General features: G+C 35.1%; 1 protein-coding gene across 1 annotated transcript in view; it reads left to right on the top strand.

Moving 5' to 3' along the window:
- SH3GLB1 (SH3 domain containing GRB2 like, endophilin B1) overlaps positions 1-14,400 on the top strand; it is a 34,510-nt gene extending 20,110 nt beyond the window's left edge. Inside the window, exons 6-9 of the mRNA XM_061183936.1 lie at positions 6,861-6,950; positions 7,334-7,434; positions 13,188-13,416; positions 13,807-14,400. Of these exons, the coding sequence (XP_061039919.1) occupies positions 6,861-6,950; positions 7,334-7,434; positions 13,188-13,416; positions 13,807-13,914 (528 nt within the window). The 3' untranslated portion in view covers positions 13,915-14,400. The remainder of the gene's footprint in view (positions 1-6,860; positions 6,951-7,333; positions 7,435-13,187; positions 13,417-13,806) is intronic.
- The last annotated feature ends 218 nt before the right edge of the window (positions 14,401-14,618 follow it).

Below are 14,618 nucleotides of genomic sequence, written 5' to 3'. Positions count from 1 at the left end.
TACAGAGAATACTAGCTGAAGAAATATTGGAACTTGAAGAAAAGAAATTGTGTTCTAATTGCCAAATTCAGCTGTGCCAAATTAAGATTTTAGAGTCTGAATTTATACACAAATACATAAATATTTACATGTATTTATACTACACATAAATATATAGTACCTTTTATACATAATAAAAGATGTTAATTTAGCTGGCACTTCATATTTTCACTGTTGGCAAAGAAAATTAACAAAATTTACTTAAAGAAATGTATAAGATATACAGATTTACTTTGCTTCACAGTACCTTCAGTGTTTTCCTTAATTTTCACCCAAATTCAGCATAGAATTAATTTCTTCTGCAATTCCAGGCCAAGACAAACCCCAGTAGTTCAGGTATTTCTGTAATGTTGAAACCTGTCCAGTGTTAATTCACTTAGGAGAGTTGCAGAATAGTGATAGCTTTGAATTGGGAATGAGAATTATTCTGTAATATCCTTTGTATATTATTGAGCTTGATTTGAGGCAGTTTTTGAGATGTTAAGTGTTTTTAATTTTTTAACAAGATAGAAATCTGAACATAGTCCCAAAATTCATAAATGTTAGCCAATAAAGATTTTATAGATACAGTGTTTGGTATAATACTCCTGGGTGTATTACTGCCATAGAAGTAGCATAGACTCTGCCGTATAAGTAATAAATAATTGGCAGTTTTTATTTGTTAAATCAATTGACTACTTTTATTTCATTAGCACTGAACTAAAAGGAGGGGAAAAAAACATGTAATAGAAAAGATTATTGTACAGAATATGTAAAATGGATTTGTTTTTTTAAACTACTATAATTATTGAAGCCCTGGCTAAATTAGAGCTTTCCTTAGATAGCAAGAGAATGCATTCATTTATTTCCATTGTCCTATCTGTATGTAGGTAAATGAGAATTGTAAGACTGTTTCAGTCATTGGTAATTTAGCATATAAATCATATATTTTTTTAATCTTAGGTAAAAATACCCTAAACAGCAAGACTTTGTTTCATTTATTAGACATTTGTTTTACTACTTAGGTCATCTACTTATAGTAAGATGTATTTAACTCTGGTAATTTTAAGTTCATTATATCTCAAGTTCATTGTGCCCCCCACCATGGCTATATCAACATTTAGTGTCCATTTATCCTTGCTTTATTATAACTTACTAAAATTGCAGAATTTTGGACCTAAATGAGAAATTAGAAATCATATACTCTAAACCTCTCATTTTACTGATGAGAATACTAGAACTGAGGCATTAAATATTCCCAGTTTTGGAAAACTGTTATTAAGTTATAGAATTAGTATAAGGTTCAAACATCAATAGTATTGATACATATGAAGGCATACTTTCACAGTATATTAAGCTCTACTGATTTAATTATTACTGTGTTTAATCTGTTAATGTGATTCTGGAAAAAGAGAGTATGCCATGTAAATTAAAATATTTACATTTTTCTATAGTAAGTTGTAGAAAATGTTAAATTCCAACTTTCATGCTCTATATTTTTCTCTAATTTTTAATGCTGGCTAGATTTGGGCAGAGGAAGTGACAAAAGTAAGTAAATCATTAAACTACAGAATTATGAAACAAGAATTTAATTGTCATTCATTCAGTAAATCTTTATTGGGCAACAACTATGGGGCCAATCACAGTCTTTGTTACTGTATCTTATAAAATCTGAAAATTATTACTGAAAGCTCAGATCTGTCTGGCTAGTAGTAGTTCCACAGAGTAATAGAACAATGCTGCAGAGATGTGGTTTGCACACACTCTAATAAATACTAGATAGCTGTTATATTAAGTGGTAATCCTTACAACTCCTTGTCAGAAGACAGTTTTTAAATACTTGACTTGGTTTATTCATATGATAATTATATAAAATATAGTTAACACAATGTCCTATATCCTCAGAGAAGTGAATATATATCATGTCACACAAATGAATTTTCAAGGTAACTGAAGCTTGTTCTCTACAGCACCAAAGCTAATATTTCTGTCATTTTAGTTGAAAATATTTGTAAAAAATTAAATACAGGATAGCATATATTTAACTTCATTACAGTTAGAGTCATTATTATGAATATCCGTTATTGTACTGTGCAACAGTTGGATCCGTTGTTTTTGAAGTATGTTGTCTCCTCCCTCAATGTCAGACTGTCACTTTTAGAAGCTGTCCATATTACTGCTACTGCCAGTCTCTCTGCCTGTGCTACCATTTCTAATCTGTTCTTGGCTGGGAGAATAACTAAAACAAGGAATAAGGAATAAAATTATGACTTTAGTGCAGATTTGTTTTAAGTGCTATTTGAGGTCTTCAGAAGCATTTTTCATTTACTTCTCATGTTCAGAATCTGACCTTGAGTTGAGGACAGTGCTGGGGATTGAGGGCAGGTGTTAATTGGGCCCTTGAATATTAAGTAGTTTTACAAACTTCAGCTTCTTATTTTCTGACTTTGTAGGATTGCTGACTATACAGTCTTGTTTCATGCATAGGTTGTGGAGCATAACTTGGAAATCTAATGTGAAATTCTTGACTTACGCTCTCAACCCCCTTTGTGGAATCCATTCATCAACTTAGTTATGGTTACACCCTGGCCTCTGATTTCTTCCTGAATGTCTAGCGTGAAAAGGGGGCAGAGTAACGTAGAAGAGAAAAAAGGTTGATCAAGAAAGCCAGGGTCTCTTCCACTTTGGTTAGCATGCAGGTACACCAAAAAATTTCTGATTTGATTCTGCAGTCTCTACAAATTTGGGAAATAGTTGATATAATGGCAAGAAACTCATGAAACATTATTATGTTTGTATATGTGAAAAAAGCTTAAAATATTAGCAAAATGGGTTTCTGGATATATTTTTCCTCTATTCTCACTTCTGTCATTTTTATAATTTAAAAATGTATAATTTAAAAACTACATATTCCTGGAATATTTTAAGATTTAAGCCCCTAGAAAAAGTAGTTAACACTGACCAAGATTGTCATAGCAAATGCCTCAGAAGCTTGACCAAAATTTCTGGCTTAAAATAAGTTGCCCAGTCCTGATAAAACAAACCAACACATTCTTGCCCTTTTTCCAGCTTACATCCTAAAAGAACTCTTCTTGCTTCTCTAACCCAAGCTGTGATCTAGATCAGTTAGCGCAGTAACAGTAGTTCTAAGCAGTAGAAGATCTTTTGCCTAGAACTCTATGTCTTAATTGTAAAATTAAGTTGGGGAATGAGATCTTCTGGAGGACAGAATAAAAACTCTTTAAATTAATTGTCTTTCTTTAAACCCTTTTTATCTTTCTTTCTAAAATGGATTATTTTCTTCCTAAGCAAATTAATTATGCTGAACCTAATTTCAGTTACCTCAGCCTCTCAGGTTAATTATTACAATCAATTACATGTGTCAGAAGTAGAGGTGGTTTGGGACATTAGACTGTTTGCGGCCATCCCAAACACACTGAAACTTGTTCAAGAAACAAGATTTGTTTCCTTCCTGTCATTTACCTTTTCTAAATATAAAGTCTAGATTGTACAAAAGAATGACTTCCTAGGCTTTGTATTATGGTGCTTTCTTCACAGTTAAATAATTAAATTTTGCTCAAACATAGAAGACTGATCCTTTGTCCTTAATGAGATCATTTTATATTTTTTATTCAGTGTTTTTATTTGTTTTATAAATTTATTTTTTTAACGTCTTTATTGGAGTATAATTGCTTTACAATGGTGTGTTAGTTTCTGCTTTATAACAAAGTGAATCAGCTATACATATACATATATCCCCATATCTCCTCCATCTTGCATCTCCCTCCCACCCTCCCTATCCCACCCCACTAGGTGGTCACAAAGCACCGAGCTGATCTCCCTGTGCTGTGCGGCTGCTTCCCACTAGCTATCTATTTTACATTTGGTAGTGTATATATGTCAGTGCCATTCTCTCACTTCGTCCCAGCTTACCCTTCCCCCTCCCCGTGTCCTCAAGTCCATTCTCTACGTCTGCATCTTTATTCCTGTCCTGACCCTAGGTTCTTCAGAACCTTTTTTTTTTTTTTTTTAGATTCCATATATATGTGTTAGCATACGGTATTTGTTTTTCTCTTTCTGACTTACTTCACTCTGTATGACAGTCTCTAGGTCCATCCACCTCACTACAAATAACTCAATTTCATTTCTTTTTATGGCTGAGTAATATTCCATTGTATATATGTGCCACATCTTTATCCATTCATCTGTTGATGGACATTTAGGTTGATTCCAAGTCCTGGCTATTGTAAATAGTGCTGCAGTGAACATTGTCGTACATGGCTCTTTTTGAATTATGGTTTTTTCAGGGTATATGCCCAGTAGTCGGATTGCTGGGCCATATGGTAGTTCTATTTTTAGTTTTTTAAGGAACCTCCATACTGTTCTCCCTAGTGGCTGTATCAATTTAGATTCCCACCAACAGTGTAAGAGGGGAGGGTTCCCTTTTCTCCACACCCTCTCCAGCATTTATTGTTTGTAGATTTTTTGATGATTCTAAGAGTCATGTACCACAATGTTCATTGCAGCTCTATTTACAATAGCCAGGACATGGAAGCAAATTTATTTATTTTATTTTATTTATTTTATTTTTGGCTGTGTTGTGTCTTCGTTGCTGCACACGGGCTTTCTCTAGTTGCAGCGAGCTGGGGCTACTCTTCGTTGCGTTGCACAGGCTTCTCGTTGCAGAGCACGGGCTCTAGACGTGCGGGCTTCAGTAGTTGTGGCACGAGGGCTCAGTAGTTGTGGCTCACGAGCTCTAGGCTCAGGCTCAGTAGTTGTGGTGCACAGGCTTAGTTGCTATTCAGTGTTTTTAGCTTTAAAACATTATTTCCATTTCAGTCTCAAGCTTCCTAGTCACTTTTAATCTGCTACCTAGCTTACTTACTTACACCTTGTACAGAAATATTGCCATTTAGTAGACTTTCCTGCCATTTCTACTAAAGGCTATTAAATCAAATTGTACTTTCACAATCAAACCTATATGGAATTAGCCTCATTTGTTTTTGAAGTGCGTTTATTTTTGGTTTGCTGTGGTTACTTCTATCAATCAAAACCTTTCAACCAAGCAGAACGGTAAATAGTGCAAATGTAACACTGAAGTGATTGGTTTTCCTTAATACTTTTTTAGGAAGAACATTGATTCTTTTATTCTCCTGTGACTTTTTTCTACTACATACTAGCTTCCAGATGAAGCTTATTACTTCAGCCCTGTTATCAAAACACCATGTATTCTTATTTTGATCAAGTAAATTTAATTTTAACTCTTGACTTGTTGAATAATTCAAGCTTATTTCCATAAATCCAGTCTAGTGGTCAAGTCTTAGTCCTCTCTGCCATATCTTTTGCCAATGGTATGAGAATGATTATAGCAACTGATTATCTCTTTTGCTGCTACCTCATTGTTGACTATTTCACTGGGTTAGCTATTGCCACCAAAGGGTGAAGGAGAGGGAGATGGGGTGTGAAAGGAAAAAGTTCACACCTTGTTTATATACTTACTACAGTCTTGGAAATACTGTAATTATTTGGATGGCGGGGGAGCAATTTATCCTGGAGAGGTAGTGGGAAATATCATTATAGTGATATTATCACCAATACTAATTCCCAGTGGGGGATAAGCTAACTATTTTGAGTGACCTGTGAGATTTTATTTTTTTCCTCCTCACTACCAAGCAACTCTGACTAAAGGTTTGTGAGGATGTTTTTTTGCCACTACTTAACTATTTTTAGATTTTTTTTTTTTTTTTTGGTAAACTGTTTTGTCCCAGCACTAAACCTATATCAGATAGTTGAAGCTAGTAATGGTGTGCTATTATGCACATCTCTTTCTAGCTCTGAGGTCAGTGACTTCACCTTGGTAGCTTGAAGTCAGCTGTGGTAGGAGTATTTATACCATTGAAACTCAGCACATTAGAGCTTTTTTTTCCCCTGGAGAACCAGTTTACCAGCACACCATTGATTAAAGGTCACCCATAACTTGCAGAAAAACCCTAGCATATCTTATAGATAATATTTCCGCTTAAGACATATTCTATGCAAAGTTTGGAAAGAAAACTAAAAAACACATTTATGTAGGATAAAGAATCCTTTGAGGGAACCTAAGAACTATATCCCTAGAAACAAGTATATGCTTGATAACTTAACCCATGAGGTTAAAGTCCTAGCTTCACTCTGAAGTTGTTTCATTTGAGATTGAAGCCTATATAACTTCAAAGTAAAGTAGCTACAGTAATAATTGAGAATTTTTTGAAATAATTTATACACGTAAACTGGTAATCTTAAGGTTTCATAAAATGTTAAAAATTAGCAAAATTGATACTAGAAAATGTATGAAAATAGATTGACTGCCCCATAGTAGTTTTCCTAGGCTTTTATGTTTATGTCATTAAGCTTTGGCATTAATAGATTCTTTTAAGTACCAGTAAGGAGTCAGTTCTGTCTAGATTAAGTAACATAGAAAAACTAAGTTCTAGAAACCAGGGACCAGTTTAGATACAAAGCAGAATCAGGGAATTGCCAGATTATCATTTGGGGTTTGTTTGGGGGATTTTTTTTTTTTAACATCTTTATTGGAGTATAATTGCTTTACAGTGGTGTGTTAATTTCTGCTTTATAACAAAGTGAATCAGCTATACATATACATATATCCCCATATCTCCTCCCTCTTGCGTCTCCCTCCCACCCTCCCTATCCCACCCCTTAAGGTGGTCACAAAGCACTGAGCTGATCTCCCTGTGCTATGTGGCTGCTTCTGTTTGGGGGATTTTTTAACTGTCTAAATGAATGTACATAAAATGGACTAAGTCCTCTAATGAGATTCTAAAACAGTGTTCCAATTTAAGTCTGAACAGGAATTAAGAATAACTCAAAGTGAATTTGATCGTCAAGCAGAGATTACCAGACTTCTGCTAGAGGGAATCAGCAGTACACACGTGAGTGTTCATTCATTGGAAATTCATTTGGAACAAAAGACTTTGATAGTCTTAGGGAAATTCTTGGAGGAAAAACTGAACTTCCTTTTCAGTCATTTATCAAGATATTTAAATTGTAGCACTTTTCAAGGTACATGAAGAAATATTTTAAATTTTTGTTTACACCTCATCACCTGATGAGGTAGTTCTCCCACCATCGTCAAGTCCATTTGATGTTTTTTGTTTTTTGGGGTTTTTTGGCTAAACAGTTTGTTGTAAATTGTAGTAAAATGATAGATACTGATGATTTACCCCGAGTACAGTGTCGTGCTCTGTCTTCCCTTAGCGTGTGCCACTTTAAGTAGATTATAGAGCTAAGAAGTGACTGTAACTTTCCTTTACAGGCCCATCATCTCCGCTGTCTGAATGACTTTGTAGAAGCCCAGATGACTTACTACGCACAGTGTTACCAGTACATGTTAGACCTCCAAAAGCAACTGGGAAGGTGGCAATTTCCTTTTCATACATGAAACTCCTGATAAGAGAAGAAATTCAGATTTTTTCATATGAACTAGTAATAGAGGTGAAAAATAGAAGAATTAAAGGCTTTTATTAGATTGCTTAGAATCAGATTTTTTTTTTTTTTTTTAAGGAAAGTGATTATCACACTTCTGAGGTAACAAAGACATTTTGAGCTCTTCTGGCACAGAAAAATGTTAACAGGGATGGGAAGATAATTTAAGTGAATACCTTTTTAGTGCTTTGTAAAGAAAGCTTAAAAGCGTTTGAAGTTCACTTTTCTCTTGAATACCTTTGCAGGTGGTTGAGGAAGATATAGTTATATTGACACTTAGTTGCCCTTAGAGGTAAACTAATTTGTACTTATTCATTACTTGTTCACTGTTAAAAAGATTTTAGAATATTCTGTAAGACCTCAAGCCCATTGATGTTATTATTTTGAGTGTGGTAATATACTTTACAGCACATATGTAAAGCAACACAGCTCAATCATTTGTTCTCAAATATTTATTGAACACCTCTCGTATCCAAGCACTGTTCTATACTCTGGGATTATATCAGCAAGCAGAACAGGCAAAATTGCTTACCTTTATGGAGCTAACATTGTAAGGTGACACTGAAAATAAAAGATGTACAGGACAAACATGGTCTCTGCTCTCACAATGAACACTTAAAGTCTAGGTAGAAGTACAAGCCATAGGTGGACAGGCCATGTGATAAGTGGAAAGAGAAGTTCAGATTACTGTAAGGGACATCTAACTGTGACTCAGGTGAGTCTAGCAAAGATTCACAGATGAAATTATTTTAGTAGGCATAATCTAGATGAAGAAAGAGGCAGGGACAAATATTCCAGGCAGAGGAGGAATATGTATATGAAAGGGCCAGAGGCAAAAGAGTGTGGCAAGTTCAGGAAACTGACAATAGTTCATTCGGGTTGGATCATAGTGTTCAAATTTCAAATGGGATAGTAGATGTGGCTAGAATAATGAAGCCGGGTCATGTCATGAATGCCCTTTAAAATAAGTAATGATAAGGAGTTTGGAATTTACATAGTGAGGAACCATTAAAGCAGGGGAGTGATATATAATATTTGAAGGAGGAATATCAAGAGAAGTTATTTCAAGGAATAAGGAGAAAAAAAAAACCCCATCACTTTGGTCTTCCTTTCTGCATATTAATCCTTCAAAACTAGACTTAGAACAAAATTAGGCACATCCACAAAACCAATTTTGGATCTTGAAAATGAGTTGTAGTCTAATACCACTGGTTATTCTAATAGGATTTACAGAAGTATTTACATTTCTGTATATTTGAAGTTTTGTTACTGGTATTAATATCTGAAATCAGAACACTACTCTATCCCCACATCATTACAAGTATTTTAAGCCCAAGAAGCCTTAGTACTTCCTGTTCACTTTGTCCTGATACTCTCACAGTGCAGCAGAGGGGTTGCTGTTGAAACCATTCATTCTTGCATTCTGCTTAAGGCCTTACAAATGCTTGGAACTCAGCCATTCACACAAAATCTAGTCATTGATGTGCTGAGGTAGGTACTGTTATTAGCCACATACAGATAAGGAAACAGAAGAGCTAGTTATAAGATTAGTAAATGTGTTTTATTTTTAAATAATTGGAAAGTTTAACATATTGAGCTACAGTGGCAGGAAGTCTAGAGTTTTTTAAAGTTATCAGGAAAAGTTCTTAGAAGGTGAAGATGGCCTTTCAGGGTTTTTTTGTTTGGTTTGGTGTTTTGTTGTTTTTCTTTTTACCATTAATTTCCCAAAGTTGACATAGGTAGACCTCAGTGGCTAAACAAAAGCTAATTATACTAGTAAATTTGAAAGTAAAGTCCATGGTTAAAGACTTTAAAAATCGTGTGTGTGTACACACACATATGTAGGGAGAGAGAGCTTATCTTTTTTTTTCTCTTCAGAAATGTATATATTTAATCACTGCCGAGTTCACTGAGGAAGGGATGCTAGGAAATGTGTTCTTAACTTTAGAGTGAAACTTGAATTAGAAATTATTTCTTTTTATCATTAGAACCCTTTTACCCATCAGAGAAACATTTGCTTTTAATTTTTACAAATGCCCTATTCTAGGCATCAAGGATACAATGTAAACAAAATAGACCATATCCCTGCCTTCATGGATCCTGCATTCTATTTAGGGGTAGAAGGGAGTAGAAAATCAATGTCTATGAATTACATAGTCTATTAGAAGGTGATAAATGCTATGGAGAAAAATACAGCAGGGAAGTACCTTGGTTAGAGTAGAGGTTTACAGTAGTCAGGGAAGACAGATTGGAAAGATGTGAGGAAACAAAGCACGCAGGCATCTTAGAGATGCTCCAGAGAGGAAGTACAAAAACTCTAAAGCAGGAACATAGCTGTATGTTCAGGCAACAACAAGGAGAGCTTAGCTGGAGATTAATCAAGGAAACAGCGAGCTAAGATATGTGGGGCTTTGGAAGCCACTCTTTGGACTTTGGGCTGTACTCAGAGATGAGGAAGTCTGGAGGATTTTGAGCTGAGGAGTGACATGATTTGATTTTAACCTTTAACAAGATCATTCTTGCTGCTCTGTTGAGGATAGATGTTAGAGGTCATGAGTATAAGCTGACAGACCTGTTCGGAGCCTGTTGCAATAACTTGTTCAATAATCCAGTCAGGAGATGACGGTGGCTTGGATCGGGGTGATTGTGATAGATGTGGTAGAAGTGCTCAAACCCTGGGTGTGTTTTAAAGGTAAAGCCAGCAGGGTTTGCTGACAAACTTTCTGTATATGAGGCTTAGAGGTGTCAAGAATTACTGCGAGTGTTTGGCCTGAGCAACTGAAAGAATGGAGTTTTGGTTAATTAAAATGGGGAATGCCCCACGAGGAGCAGGTTGGGGTGGGGAAGGCATGTGAGGTATATCAGGAGCCCAGTTTTAGACATGTTAAGTTTGAGATATGAAACATCTGAGTGGAGATATCCAATTTTAGGATATACAAGTCTGGAAATTGGGGGGTGGGGGTGAATTAGAGGTATAAATTAGAGAGTTGTCAGCAATATCAAGGATATTCAAATCTGTGAGACTAGATGAAATTACCAAGGGAGTTAAGTACAGGTAGAGAAAAACAGAGAACCAAGGGCTGAGCCCTGAAGTACTCCAGCAAAGAGTTGAGGAACCAGCTAAGGAGGATGGTAAGGAATGAGCACTGAGGTAAGATGTAAACCAAGTGTGGCCTTGGAATAAGCTGTAAAAAGTGAGGGGAGTGGTCCACTGTGACCACTAGATAGGTCAAGTGAAAGAGAACTGTTAGTGGACCATTGGATTTTGAACATTGCTGACCTTGACGAGTAGTTTTAGTGGAACAGTAGGAGCAAAAGCTTGTTTGTTAATGGAAGGGAATGGAAGGAGAGGAACTGTGACAGTAAGTTTAGATAAGTCTTTCAAGGAGTTCTAGTGTAAAGAGAAACAGAAATGAAGCACTAGCCAGAGGAAAAAGTGGAGTCTAGCACATTTTTGTGGGTTTTTTTAAGATAGGAGAAATAAGAGCGTGATTGTAATCTGATAAGAATGATACAGTAAATGGAGAAAATATAATATTAGAAAGAAAGGGTAGTGTGATATCCTTGAGAGGAGATTTTGTACACAGGTGGAAAACTTAACCTTAAAAAAATTAATCTTAAGAGCATAGATAGCTCATCTGTAGTAGGAGAGATGACCAAAGCATGGATGTTTCCTGATTGGTTTTTTCTCCTCTCAGTTAAAAAAGGAAGCAACTTATCAGCTGATTATAAAGATTAGGGGAGAATTGCTGGAATTTTGAGGATGGATGAAGGGGTATGAAATAGTCATCAGCAGAATGTTAAAAGTGGGTAGACTAGAGAAATGTAGTGTAGTTGCCAGGCAGCATTGTGGACCCGCTTTAGGTTCCTACTCATTCATTGAGTGTGACCAGACAACATGGTTTTGTAGTTTTTTACTGTCATAGTACATACATGGATACTGAGTAGATAGAGAGATTTTTTACCAAACGAGTAGTATGAAGCGAAGGGCATAGGATATGAAGTCGTACGCAAGGAGGTGATTATAATAATTTACCTTGGACATGAAGAGCGTGTTGGTAGGATGATAGACGGTAGGTCTGTGGAGGACTGTAGATCCAGGATAGGCTTGTTGAAATGAGAGTGTGAGGGGAAACAAGATGATGGTCAGAGAATGGGATGTTGGAAATTATGATTATTGTAAAGGTTATAGTTTTTGGAATTGATAAGGTCTACATGAGGCATTGGGAGTGGGTGGCTGAACTAGGGTCAGCCACAGAATCACTGGAAGAGAAGAGCTCACGGATCTGACAGGCCAAAGTTCAAATAATTGCCTACATGGATATTAGAACCACCGAGAATTAAGATACACTGTTAGTGAGCCAGGAGCTAAAATCCAGAAATAAAGGGAAAAGAATGAGACACCTGTAGATGATTGCAACAAGAGATGGTAGGTAGTATATAGTTGAATAACATGAGATTAAAAGATTAGGTAGGATTGGTTAGGGAGAGGAGTATAGGAATGGTAATGAGGAACGTGCAACTCCTTCAACATCCACCTCTAGACTCAATGATAAAGGGAGTGTGGGAGATTAAACACAAGCATCAGGAGGTGAATGGAAGGGTTAGAGAAGAGGTTAAGGATAAAGGGAATTTTGCTGCTGGCTGACTCATTTCCAGATGGCACAGGAGTCATGAAAACTATTTTATGAAGGGATTAATTTCACCTACCCTACCAGATGAAGCATTTTATATTTTAACTAATGGATTTATTTAAACTTAAATATGAATTTTCATAGGATTTTTTTCAACCTTAGAAGTGGTTGTATTAGAATGATTATAGGCCAGCCATCTTATGCTGTTTTCCATTGAGTATTATTAGAGAAACAGTAGGCTTACAATAAATTGAAAATTATCTTAAAACTATTTATAAGCACATTGATCACAGGGATTTCACTAATTCCTAATAAAACTTTTATTTTTCCCCTAAAAAATAGAAGACAAAATGAACTTGTGACATCTGCCCTATTCTTCCATTGAGTCTTCATTATGTTAATTATCAGTCATAACATATTATTTGAATGTCCATCCCCTCACTTGTCTACATGTCCATAAAGGAATGGTATTGTTTCATGTTTATATCTCAGCTTGTGGTAGTGATGTTGGACATGTAGATACTCAATAAATACTTGAATGAACAGGAAAATATGATTGGATCAATTTTATGAAAAAGAGTTCAATTATTCAAATATTTCTCAAAGAACTAACTTGAGAAAACTTCGCTCTTGTAGTAGTATCTAACATTTAAGTAAGTTTTTCATTGGTATTTTCATTTAACAATTCATAAAGGGAGGAAAAGATTAATAGAACATACTTATAGAAGGTTGTTGGAAATATCATAAACTCATTTTTCTGGAAAAAGAAAACCATTGTGTTTTTTAAAAACTTTTTAAAGTTTATACTTGTAAAGATGGCTTTGAAACAAACTTTCAAGGATTTTATATTTAAAAACAACCTGCATTTTCTCTAGTGTAATTGACCCTAGAGGGGTGAGCTGGATAGTGCACTTTGTCATTAAAATATTAGCATCCTCAAATCTTTAGCCAAAGTGAAGGTTGGTAGAAGGTAAACACTGCCCCCAAGTGGTGGTATACAGGAACTTTGGTCACTTGCAAGTAGATAATAGGCCATTTTCTTTTCAACAGTTTTCCATCCATTTATCATTGTAACAACAACCAGACTTCTGTGGCACCTATACCATCTGCTTCATCAAACGTGATTGGTTCTTCTGCCTTGACTTCAACAAGTGGCCTAGTAATCACCTCTCCTTCCAACCTCACTGACCTTAAGGAGTGCAGTGGCAGCAGGAAGGCCAGGGTTCTATATGATTATGATGCTGCAAACAGTACTGAATTATCACTTCTGGCAGATGAGGTGAGTAATGTGGGTATAAAAAGAAAACTATATCATAGATTGACTTACCTTCCAGTATAACAAAATGCAAATTCCTCATTACTTATTTGGAAATAGTTTATTATGAATGTTTTCTTAGATTGAGGCTGGTTATATTAACATTTTATAATTTTTTAACTACTATTTTTTAACAAAATAGAACATCACAGAAATATTTAAAGCTTTTAACTGCTAAATAACTAGATTTCTGAAACTATCTCTAATAAAATCCTTTATCTTTCACCAAATTGATAATAATGTTTAAATTCTTTGATAGTGAATAATTTATACTTTAAACACATTAAGTCTGATTAGTTGTCTGTGTGTTTATTTCTTAACATAGTTAATAACTGGAAATGTTTTATTTTGTAGGTAATCACTGTTTTCAGTGTCGTTGGAATGGATTCAGACTGGCTAATGGGGGAAAGGGGAAACCAGAAGGGCAGGGTGCCAATTACCTACTTAGAACTGCTCAATTAAATAGGTGGACTATGAAAAGATACACCGTATTTATATACAATTAACTCTTAATAAAGCAGGTTTAAGTATCTTCCATGTTAATGTCTTAAGAGACTGAAAAGAAAATACTAGCCATCAGAAACTGGCCTTTCTGCCAATAAAATTGCATGGTAAATATTTCATTACAGAATTTATGTTAAAGCTTTCATGCCAAGAATGTTTTCTTACAAAACTCTCTTTCTACTGAGGTTTCACTAATAAGTAGCTTCTACTTTTGAGCCCCAACTTAAAGCAGAACTGTTTTCTACTGAATTTTTCATTAATGGCAAGCTTTTTCTTTTACTTAAAATAAATTTATTGTGAATTGATACGTGACTCATTTATTAGGTATAATTAATAGCCAAAGAATAAAGTTAAAATTTGTTTTTAACTGTTGGTTTAAAAAGAGCTCTAGGATGTAAACCTCTTTTGTAAAAAATATAATGTTTCTGAATGTTTTCATAAACAGAAATGCAGTTGTACCATGTTTACCTTGTTTTCCAGCAGACATGGAATGATTACAATATTCTAGTTCAGTGAGTTATTTTGAGGGTTTTTTGTTTTATTAAACACTACTGAATGATTTCTTAAGAGTAACTAGTCCTTGAGAAGTATTACCGTATTTCTCTAGTACATTTGCGTTTAAGGTTCTAAAACATCTGGGACAAATTCAATTCACTAAATAA

This window comes from Eubalaena glacialis, chromosome 3 (genome assembly GCF_028564815.1).
Source record: "Eubalaena glacialis isolate mEubGla1 chromosome 3, mEubGla1.1.hap2.+ XY, whole genome shotgun sequence".
NCBI classification, from domain to species: domain Eukaryota; kingdom Metazoa; phylum Chordata; class Mammalia; order Artiodactyla; family Balaenidae; genus Eubalaena; species Eubalaena glacialis.
The sequence above is the reverse complement of the archived record's forward strand: the minus strand, read 5'-3'. Positions and strand labels throughout refer to the sequence as shown.